At 41.3% G+C, this 12087-nt stretch overlaps 1 protein-coding gene across 2 annotated transcripts in view; it reads left to right on the top strand.

Moving 5' to 3' along the window:
- Positions 1–2825: 2825 nt before the first annotated feature.
- The window catches only part of CRY1 (cryptochrome circadian regulator 1), a 91969-nt gene continuing 82707 nt past the window's right edge, over positions 2826–12087 (top strand). The window contains exon 1 of one of the 2 annotated variants that reach the window (XM_065886674.1): positions 2826–2983. In XM_065886674.1, coding sequence (XP_065742746.1) covers positions 2826–2983 — 158 coding nt within the window. The remainder of the gene's footprint in view (positions 2984–12087) is intronic. The other variant, XM_065886675.1, reaches the window with a different exon arrangement.

Below are 12087 nucleotides of genomic sequence, written 5' to 3' on the forward strand. Positions count from 1 at the left end.
AAAAAAAAAAAACATCTATTGAATGGACAACTGGCAAACATGAGGCAACTCCACACAAATCAATATTCTCTCTCTACCTCCCACTGTTACACTTAGATGCTTAAAATAATTCTTACGTCTCTAGACAAAATCTGCTTACTTTTTTTGGTTTCTTTTTGTTTTAATATTTATTTATTTATTTGTCTGTGCTGGGTCTCAGTTGCGGCATGCAGGATCTTTAGTTGTGGCATGTGGGATCTTTTTTAGTTGCAGCATGCGAGCTCTTAGTTGTGGCATGCAGGATCTAATTCCCTGACCAGGAATTGAATCCAGGCCCCCTGCATTGGGAGCACGGAGTCTTAACCACTGGACCACCAGGTTAAGTCCCAGAATCCGCTTACTTTCAAACTGCCTAAAATGAAACATGAACTAGAAACACTGTATTTTTACAAGTACAATAGGCCCTGGAGTATGAGGCAATCCAAATGAGTGCACAGCTCTGTTTGCCACATCCTCTGCAAAAGTGATGGGACCCTGGGTGTGGTAATTAACCGAGGCTCATCCCCACTGATAAAAATAACTGCGTAATACTTCATCGTGAACAACAGGTTTTCATATACTATATAATTTTAAATGTTAAGAAACTAAAAAGAATATGCTATGCCCTCCCTACGGCAACAAAAGCAGGGTTAGGGAAGACTATCCAGACATATTGGCTCACTGGAGGACTAAATTTACATTACAGCTGTATTAGTTTGCTAGAGCTGCTGTAGTGATGTACCACAAAATGAGTGGCTTAGAACAACAGGAATTTATCGTCTCACAGTTCTGGAGGCCGGAAGTCTGAAATCAAAGTGTTGGCAGGGCCATTCTCCCTCTGAAGGCACTAGGGAAGGATCTGTTCCAGGCCACTCTCCTAGCTTCGAGTAGGTTCTTGGTTTGTGGCAGCATAACTCCAATCTTCACACGGCCTTCTCTCTGTGTGTGGGTCTGTGTTGCATCCAAATTTCCCCCTTTTTAAGATACCAGTCATTGGATTTGGTCCCCTAATGACCTCATCTGCAAAGATCTTATTTCCAAATAAGGTCACATTCACAGGTACTAGGGCTTATATGAATTTTAGAGGTACACAACTCAATCTATAACAACCGCCTCAAAGGTGGTTGTAGTGAGCAGCAGATTCTAAAGAAGAGCATTTTATAGAGGGAAAAATAGAACATATAAAGGTTAAGAGACAGATTGTGAACTCTGTGAGGGCTATTTGTCTCTTTCTCCCTTGTATCTGCAGCACTTCGAACAGTGCCAGTTTCATTCAGTAAGTGATTGTTGAATGAATATAAGGTCATTGCATGTCTAAGGAATGGCATGGCCTTAAGTTCATTGTCCCCAGGAAGGTAGGCAAAGACCCTATTACGAAGAGCCCTGCAAACCACACTAAGTGTAAGAAACTAGGGCTGACATGTTGACGATATTAAGGAATTCCACGGATGCCTGGAACCCGCCAGTTACTCCTCTTCCCCAGAGCACGTGCAAGGGTGCCATGCTGCGAGGGCCACAAGAAGAAGGGCGCCAGCTCTACACACTCCAAAGTAGAGCTGGGTTCTCCAGCTAAAGCTGGATGGAAGCACATGGTTTGGGCTCCAAGTCTACGTGGAGCCTCCTACTTTGCTCTTTCCAACCCATCCTGCCCTCACTCCCCGCCCGGCTGGCCCGCCGACTCCTGGAAGACACCAGGCTGTCTCCAGGGCTCCGTGAACCCCGCGGGAGGAATCCCGGAGCGCCCTCCAACCCCCCGGCCTCGCCCTCCTTCCCACTGGAACGCAGCGAGAGCGCAAGCGCGCCTTCCAGAGCAGAGCGCGCGCTCGCGAGCTCCCCGCATACCCGTGCTCATCCGGGTCTCGGCGAACCTCAGCCAATGGTGAACGTTCACGGCCCTCGAGGGCGGGGCTAAGCCTTCCCTCACATGGGGCCTCTGCTCACAGTGGGCGCTTCCAGGCAACACCAACCAGTCAGCCGAGAAAAGGGGCAGAGGCAGAATGCCTAGCGTCTGGGCGAGGATAGACGGTTTTGAGATGAAGCAGCTGTCGCCCCGTAGAAGCGACTGAAGTGCAAGCAGATTCCCCAGAGCCGCTGTAGTAAACACACTTCAGAAACGTGAGGTGCCGGTGGTCACGTGGGGAGTGCCCCCTCCAATGAGGAGTCGAGGGCGGGGCCGAGGCCGCTGACGCGGCGGTGGCGGCGGAGTCACCCGGCCAGCCTCGGGACCGGTCACCGGCCGGCAGCCGTCCAGCGGCCTCAACCACCGCCTCCGTGCTCCGTCCTCACTCCTCTCTCCCGGGCTGAGCGGCAGCGTGGCCGACAGTGGCTAAATTCTCTCTCATTCCTGTCGGCGGCTCGCCTCAGGCGGGCCGTCTGCTCCTCGGGGGCCGCCTCGGTGGGGCTAGGTTTCCGTGACGAACCTCCTGGGGCTGCCCGCGCCCGCTCGGGCCGTCGTGTCGGCTCGATTTTGTTGAACTTGCTCACCCTCCGCCGGTCCGGGGCCCTCGAAGTTATGCGTCTCGTCCAGGAGGTGGCGGCGGGTGCCGGCTCCTAAAGGCGTCACACCCGGACTCCGCTGACTGGGCAACCTCCATTCATCTTCCAGCTGCGCCGCCAGCGCCCTCTCCCTCTCCCGTCCCCTCCTCGGACTCATTTTTTCCTTCCCTCCCCTCTGCCGCCCTTTCCTCACTCCTTGGGTGCGGCGATTCTCCTGCGACCGGAGGTGTCGGTTATGAGCCGGACGCCCCTGCCCTGAATTTCTCCGCGGAGGAGCTCGGCGGCTCCCCGCCACCCGCCGCGTCCCCGGGATGGGGGTGAATGCTGTGCACTGGTTCCGAAAGGGGCTTCGGCTTCACGACAATCCTGCCCTGAAGGAGTGTATTCAGGGCGCCGACACCATCCGCTGCGTCTACATCCTCGACCCCTGGTTCGCCGGCTCCTCCAATGTTGGCATCAACAGGTGGCGGTGAGTCAAAATCCCGTGGGAAATTGGTTTCGGTGTTTGCTGAATCAAGACTTCACATGCGATCGGCCAGACCTGAGAATTTAGACCTGGCACCGGCTTGCCTATGTCGTTTTAATTACTGCAGGTGCTTTAAGTATTAAATAGAACGGATTTAATAGTCCTCTGGACAGAGAGTGCTGTGCTGGCAGCCTGCAACACCTTGGCCTTAAGGTGTGAGTTCCGTGGCTCTGCACTAATGGGAACTCTTCCCCTGGATTTATGGAGTGCTTAGTGCTGGAGTTAAAGAAACACCCGTCCAGTTCTCAGTGGCTCTTGGGTTGATTTCCTTGGCCTCTTTGTGGCGTTTGAAGGGATTCCGGTTTTTAATGTTTACGTTTGTGTGTGTCTAGTTAACTCATAGTATGGAGAAAATCATTCATTCAGTAGAGTCGCCTCCAAATCCGGTTTTCTTCCACCATGAGGTTGCCACAGGCAAAGCAAGGGAAACATTTCTCTTTGCTCGGCTCTCCCTCTCCACTCCTCCTTGTGGTTGACTAGACAAGCACAGTTTTTCTTTCTAGGCAATGTATAATCCTTCTAGGATTCAGAGCACTGGAAGAAATCTTAGAGAAGCTTTATGATCTTTTCCTGAAACGCCAGGCTAGAGGATTGTTAGGCCCCCTGGTGGAAATGAAACCGTTCTTTCAACAGATTATTGATCACCTACTGTATACCAGGCACTGCTTTAAACACTAGGGATACGGTAGTGAATGAAACAGATAGAACTTCTTGTGCTTTTCAAGCACATGTCCCAGAAAGCATATAGTATTTAGTGGCGATAAAGGATTTGCAGAAATAGAGATAAAAGGGATGAAAAATACAAGGGGTCGGGGTTGGAGTAGCAGTTTAAAATATGGTGATAGGGAAAAACTCAGAGAAAGTCACAGTTGAGCAAGACGATGAAGCAAGTAATGGATTACAGATATCTAGGGAAAAGCATTCCAGGGAGAAGGAACAGTAAGAGAAAAGGACCTGAGGTGGAAATATGCTTAACCTTTGGAAGGAACAGCAGAAGAAACCAATATGGCTGGAGCAGAATACGTGAGAGGAAAAGTAGTAGATGAGGTCAGAGATGTAATAGGGCCAGATTGAGTAGAGCTTTATAGGCAGTTGTCACGATTTGGGCTTTTACTCACAGCAAAGTGGGAATAATTGTAGGATTATGAGCAGAGAAGTGATGTGATTTGATGTCAGTTTAAAAAAAAACTTCTCTGGCTGCGGTTCTGAGAACAGACTCAAATTGTGGGATGGAGGTGGACAAAAAGCAGTAAGACCAGTTAGGAGTCCATTGCATTCATCCAGGTGAGATATGATAATGACTTGGACCATAGTGATTGTGGTGGACGTGGTGACAAGTAGTCAAGTGCTGAGTATATTTTGAAGGCAGGATTCACAGAATTTATTGACAGATTGGATATGTGGTGTGAGAGAAAGAGAAGGAATTAGGAATGATTTCAAAATTTGACTTGAGAAACTAGAAGGATGGAACGGCTCTTTGCTAAGTGGTCAGTTGAAGAAGCCATTGAGAGGGTGATTTGAGTTCTCTTTTGAACTTGGTTAAGTTTGAAATGTTTATTACACATCCAGGTAGAGATAGCAGATAGGTAGTTGGATATATCTGGAGTTAAGGACAGAGATCCAGGCAGGAGGTATAAACTAGGGAGTCATCACTTTATAGGTACATTTTAAAGCCATTTATTAATCCATTCAGTCATTGAACAGGTATATGGCATGCATGTACTACATGTCAGACACTTTTAGGTGCAGGGCATCCAGTATAAACAAAATAGCTAAAAATTCCCTATCTTGTTGAAGCACATTCTGGTAGAGCCATGAGACTATATGAGAACATTAAGAAAATGAGTGTAGATAGAGAAGAGAGGCGGTCCAAGAACTGAGCCTTGGGTACTCAGATGTGTTGAAATTGTGGACCTGTGGAAGAACCAGCATAGGAGTTAGAGAAGGAACATCTAGGAAGATAAGAAAACCCAGAAGAGTATGGTGTCTTGGAAGCCAAGTAAAGAAGGAGAGAGAGTGTTTCAAAGCAAGTGTTTTACCTTTGTCAAGTTGCTGGCCAAGTGAGATGAGGACTGAAAATTAAAAATCATATTTAGCATTTGAGATCATTCATAATCATGACTAAAGTGGTTCCAGTAGTGTCAGAGACAAAAGCCTTTTGGGAATGGCTAGCTCTTTTTTTTTTTTTTTGCGGTACGTGGGCCTCTGACTGTTGTGGCCTCTCCCATTGCGGAGCACAGGCTCCGGACGCGCAGGCTCAGCGGCCGTGGCACATGGGCCCAGCCGCTCCGTGGCATGTGGGATCTTCCCGGACTGGGGCATGAACCCGTGTCCCCTGCATTGGCAGGTGGACTCTCAACCACTGCGCCACCAGGGAAGCCCTAACTAGCTCTTCTAAGAAGTTTTCCTCTAGGGGGATCAGAGAAATGGTGTAGTTCCTGGAGGAGAACGTGAAGTCAAGAGAGGATTTTTTTTTTTTTTAAGATGGGATAAATTACAGCATGTTTGTGTACTGATGGGAATTATATAGCAACTCTATATAAAACACTTTCCTTAGCAGAATTGATTGATTCTGGAAAAAGATAATAAATGTTATATATTTTAATCTATTAATATCTTAACAATATAGTAATGATTCCCTTTTCATAAGATTGTTAGGAGGATTAAATTAGTTTAAAAATATTAAATGCGGGCTTCCCTGGTGGCGCAGTGGTTGAGAGTCCGCCTGCTGATGCAGGGGACACGGGTTCGTGCCCCGGTCCGGGAAGATCCCACATGCCGCGGAGCCTGCGCGTCCGGAGCCTGTGCTCCGCAACGGGAGAGGCCACAACAGTGAGAGGCCCGCATACTGGAAAAAAAAAAAAAAAAGTTAAATGCTTAAAATGTGAGTGGTAGTAGTAAGTGCTTATTTGCTACTTGCTCTTAAATTGGAAGTCCTAGGTAAATAATATCTAGTTAAATGCCTACAGTCAGTTTCTTCTAGAGTACTTTGTAAGTTTATAAAACCTAAACTATAAAATTCTGTAGATTAGGGGTTATATATTGCTTTACTTTGTACATCCAACAACTCACATTGTTAAATAATGAGTGAAATAAAACTCGTAAGCATAATAGGAATAGTCCCATATTTTCCTTTTTAAAAAGGATTTTTTTTAACTACTAAATATTGCCCTTGATGAGTAACAGATAAAGATGTAAATAATGAAGAGAGACAGACTGTTTTCTTCCACTGAAGTCTGTTATAAAAAGGAGGGAGAGGTTTTATTTAATTTGTTCTCATAGCACCAACTACAGTGCTTTTCATATAGTAGTAACTCAGTTAATGTTTGTTAATGAAGTGACTTCCAGGAGTCAATATTTTTATGTTTAAACAACTTTATTAATTTACTCATTGACCGTACAATAAGGTGCAAATTCCTTAGCTTGGCATTCAGGCTGTCTTTTGGGTTTCTGTCTTCTTTCCTTTAATCAACAGTATTTCCTAGATTTTTGGATTTAACAGAAAAACAAATTTTAAAAAATTTATTTCGCCTAAGTAAATTAACAGAACCACCTTTTGATGTTGCCATCATTTCATTTAAGCAACTAGAGAAAGAAGAACAAACAAAACCCAAAGTTAGCAGAAGGGATGAAATCATAAAGATCAGAGCAGAAATAAATGTAATAGAGACTAAGAAAACAGTAGAAAAGATGAATGAAACTAAAAGCTGGTTCTTTGACAAGATAAAATTAATGAACCTTTAGCCAGACTCATCAAGAAAAAAAAGGGAGAGGGCCCAAATCAATAAAATTAGAAATGAAAAAGGAGAAGTTACAATGGACACCACAGAAATACAGAGGACCATAAGAGACTACTACAACCAACTATATGCCAATAAAATGGACAACCTAGAAGAAATGAACAAATTATTAGTAAGGTGCAATCTCCTAAGACTGAACCAGGAAGAAATAGAAAATATGAACAGACCAATTACAAGTACTGAAATTCAATCGGTGATTAAATAACTCCCAACAAACCAAAGTCCAGGACCAGATGGCTTCACAGGTAAATTTTACCAAACATTTAGAGAAGAGTTAACACCTGTCTTTTTGAAACTATTCCAAAAAACTGCAGAGGAAGGAACACTTCCAAACTCATTCTATGAGGCCACCATCACCCTAATACCAAAATCAGAAAAAGATACCACACACACAAAAAAATTACAGGCCAATATCACTGATGAACATAGATGCAAAAGTCCTCAACAAAACACTAGCAAACTGAATCCAGTCGTACATTAAAAGGATCATACATCATGATCAAGTGAGATTTATCCCAGGGATGCACAGATTTTTCAGTATCCACAAATCAATCAGTATGATACACCACATCAACAAATTGAAGAATAAAATCCATATGATCATCTCTGTAGATGCAGAAAAAGCTTTTGATAAAATTCAACATCCAGTTATGATAAAAACTCTCCAGAAAGTGGGCATAGAGGGAATATACCTCAACATACTAAAGGCCGTATATGACAGACCCACAGCTAACATAATCAATGGTGAAAGGCTGAAAACATTTCCTCTAAGATTAGGAAAAAGACAAGGATGTCCACTCTTGCCACTTTTATTCAACATGGTTTTGGAAGTCCTAGCCACAGCGATCAGAGGGGAAAAAAGAAATAAAAGGGAGCCAAATTGGGACAGAATAAGTAAAACTGTCACTGTTTGTGGATGACATGATACTCTACATAGAAAATCCTGAAGATGCCACCAGAAAAATACTAGAGCTTATCAATGAATTTGGTAAAGTTGCAGGATACAAAATTAATATGCAGAAATCTGTTGCATTTCTATACGGTAACAATGAAAGATCAGAAAGAGAAATTAAGGAAACAATTGAATTCACCATCACATCAAAAAGAATAAAATACCTAGGAGTAATTGACCTAAGGAGGCAAAAGACCTGTACTCCAAAAACTGTAAGACCCTGATGAAAGAAATTGAAGATGACACAAACAAATGGAAAGATGTACTGTATTCTTGGATTGAAAGAATCAATATTGTCAAAATGACTGTACTACCCAAGTCACTCTACAGATCAAATTACCAATGGCATTTTTCACAGAACTAGAACAAAAATTTTTTAAATTCGTACGGAAACAAAAAAGACTGCGAATAGCCAAAGCAATCTTGAGAAAGAAAAATGGAGCTGGAGGAATCATGCTCCCTGACTTCAGACTATACTACAAAGCAACAGTAATCAAAACAGTATGGTACTGACACAAAAACAGAAATATAGATCAATGGAACAGGATAGAAAGCCCATAAGTAAACCCACACACCTATGGTCAATTACTCTACAATAAAGGAGGCAGTAACGTGTAATGGAGAAAAGACAGTCTCTTCAATAACTGGTGCTGAGAAGACAGGACAGCTACATGTAAAAGAATGAAATTAGAACATTCTTTAACACCATACACAAAAATAAACTCAAAATGCATTAAAGACCTAAATGTAAAATTGGATATTATAAAACTCTGAGAGGAAAACATAGGCAGAACACTCTTTGACACAAATTGTAGTAATATCTTTTTGGATGTGACTCCCAGAGTAATGGAAATAAAAACAAAAATAAACACATGGGACCTAATTAAACTTAAAAGCTTTTGCACAGCAAAGGAATCCAGAAACAAAACAAAAAGACAACCTACAGAATGGGAGAAAATATTTGCAAATTATGTGACCGACAGGGAGTTTATCTCTAAAATATACAAACAGCTCATACAGCTCAATATCAGAAAAAACAAACAATCCAATCAAAAAATGGGCAGCAGATCTAAATAGACATTTCTCCAAAGAAGGCATACAGATGGCCAAAAGGCACATGAAAAGATGCTCATCATTGCTAGTTATTAGATAAATGCAAATCAAAACTACAATGAGGTATCACCTCACACCACTCAGAATGGCCATCATCAAAAATTCTACAAACAATAAATGCCGGAGAAAGTGTGGAGAAAAGGGAACCCTCCTACACTATTGGTGGGAATGTAAATTGGTACAGCCACTATGGAGAACGTATGGAGGTTCCTTAAAAAACTAAAAATAGAGCTACCATATGATCCTGCAATCCCACTCCTGGACATATATCTGGAGAAAACCATAATTCGAAAAGATACATGCATCCCAATGTCCGTAGCAGCACTATTTACAATAGCCAAGACCTGGAAACAACCTGTATGTCCATTGACAGATGAATGGATAAAGAAGATGTGAAACATACACACACACACACACACACACACACACACACACACACACACACTGGAATATTACTCAGCCATAAAAAGAATGAAATAATGACATTTGCAGCAACATGGGTGGACCTAGAAGATTATCACGCTAAGTGAAGTAAGCCCGGCAAAGACAAATATCGTATGATATCACTTATATGTGGAATCTAAAAAAAAAAATTATACAAATGAGCTTATATGCAAAACAGAAATAGACCCCCACACATAGAAAACAAACTTATAGTTACCAAAGGGGAAGGGGGAGGATAAATTAGGAGTTTAGGATTAACATATATTCACTACTATATATAAAATAGATAACCAACAAGGACCTACTATATGGCACAGAGAACTATACTCAATATTTTGTAATAACCTATAAGGGAAAAGAATCTGAAAAAGAACATGTATATGTGTGTGTGTACATATCTATACACACACACACAAACACACACATATATAGTTATAACTGAATCACTTTGCTGTATACCTGAAACTAACACAACATTGTAAATCAACTATACTTCAATTTTAAAAAAAAGGGTGCTCTACTATTTACAGTAGCCAAGACATGGAAACAATGTAAATTTCCATCAACAGATGAATGGATAAAGAAGATGTGGTACACACACACACACACACATACACACACACACACACACACACACTCATACTGGAATATCACTCAGCCATAGAAAAGAATGAAATAAGGTCACTTGCAGCTACATGGATGGACCTAGAGGTTATCCTACGAAGCAAAGTAAGTCAGAAAGAGAAAGACAAATAACATATGATATCATTTGTATGTGGAAGCTAAAATATGGCACAAATGAACTTATTTACAAAAGAGAAACAGACTCACAGACATAGAGAACAGACTTCTGGTTGCCAAGGTGGAGGGGGGTGCAGGAGAGGGTTGGATTGGGAGTTTGAGACTAGCAGATACCAACTACTGTATATAAAATAAAGAAGGTCCTACTGTATAGCACAGGGAACAATATTCAATATCCTGTAATAATTAAAAAATATGAAAAATAATATATATGTAACTGAATCACTTTGCTGTACACCAGAAACTAACACAACATTGTGAATCGAATATACTTCAGTTTTTAAAAAAGGAGTGCTTTAACATTAAAAAAAAGTTTGAAGGACATTGTTACAAAATAAAAGACAGTTCTTTGATTTGAATAAATTAAGCTTTATGAGAATTCACTTTGCCCCATTTGATCTCTCAGACCAGTGAAAATTTTATCGTGAATTTGTCATCTTTGGATTTGAGTAATTTATAATATTTCAATTCCTTCCTTCACTTATTTCTTGTTGAAATTATGTGACACAAAAACTTATATGTGAATGTCCATAGAGTTACTATTATTCATAATAACCTAAAGGTAGAAACAACCTAAATGTCCATCTGTTGATGAATGGCTAAACAAAATATGATATATCTGTACAATGGAATATTATTCAATCATAAAAAGGGGTACTGATACATGCTACAACATGGACGGACATGAAAACATTATACTAAGTGAAGAAGCCAGTCACAGTATCCCACATGCTATTTGATTCTATTTATATGAAATGTCCTCAACGGGTAAGTATGTAGAGCTAGAAAGTAGATTAGTGGCTTCTTCGCTCTGGTGGGGGAGGGGTTGTGGGAGTTGAGCTAAGGGGCATGGGGTTTCTTTTTGAGGTGATGAAAATGTTCTAGAAGGTGATGGTTGCACAACTTTGTGAATATACTAAAAACCATTGAATTGTACATGTTGAAAAATAAACAAAACCCCAGAACCCTACTCACCTCTTTAAGGCCCAGTCCAAATGACGCCGTTTCCAATATACCTTTCTTTATCATCTTGTCTGGTTGATGAACAGTTTTGTGAGCTCTTATATCATTTTTTGATACTACTTATATCATCCTTAGTAATTACTTCTTTCATTTGTAAATATTGATATAGTTCTCATATATTCATTTCTCCCCTGTTTAACAGATTGCACCTCTTCTTCCTAAAGAGAAGATACCATTCATTTAATCAGAGTTTATTTGGGGTTCATATTCATGGCAGGCACTATTCTTGGTGCTGGGGATGCAACAATGAATAAACAGAAAAAGTTCCTGCCTTGAGAAGCTTCTAGTATAGGAGGAAAAACAGACACTAAAACAAACATATCAGGTGGTGGTAATTGTAATGGAGAGAAATAAAGCAGAATGTGAGAACAGAGACCTAAATGAAGGAGAAAAAAGCTATGGAAATATCTGGGGGAAGAGCCCTGTGTATTCGTCACAATGTCTAGCATCATGTCTTGTACAAAGTAGGCATTTGGTAATTATCTTTTAAATTTTCTTTGTTAAGTCTAGGATTTGGGAGAGGGGCAGTTACTTCCCTTAACTTAGATGCTAACGTGTAACAAACTCATAATTTGGAAAAACAATTTTTAATGAACAGATTACTTTTGATATTTAAACTTAAACATGTTTATGACACCGTTGATGCTGTCACATGAGAGTCTCTTAATTTTCAGTAACCAAATCTATAAGTATATCCACATCCTTACTTATTCTTTCCTTCTACTGTATGACTTCAGTGAAAGAGATATTGCTTACCCTATTCAAAACCAGTATCTTTTCTCCATTGTATATTCTTGCCTCCTTTGTTGTAAATCAATTGACCATAAGTGTCTGGGTTTATTTCTGGGCTTTCTATTCTGTTCCATTGATCTATGTGTCTGTTTTGTGCCAGTACCATATTGTGTTGATTACTA

The sequence above is a fragment of the Phocoena phocoena genome, chromosome 11 (genome assembly GCF_963924675.1).
Source record: "Phocoena phocoena chromosome 11, mPhoPho1.1, whole genome shotgun sequence".
Lineage (NCBI taxonomy): Eukaryota > Metazoa > Chordata > Mammalia > Artiodactyla > Phocoenidae > Phocoena > Phocoena phocoena.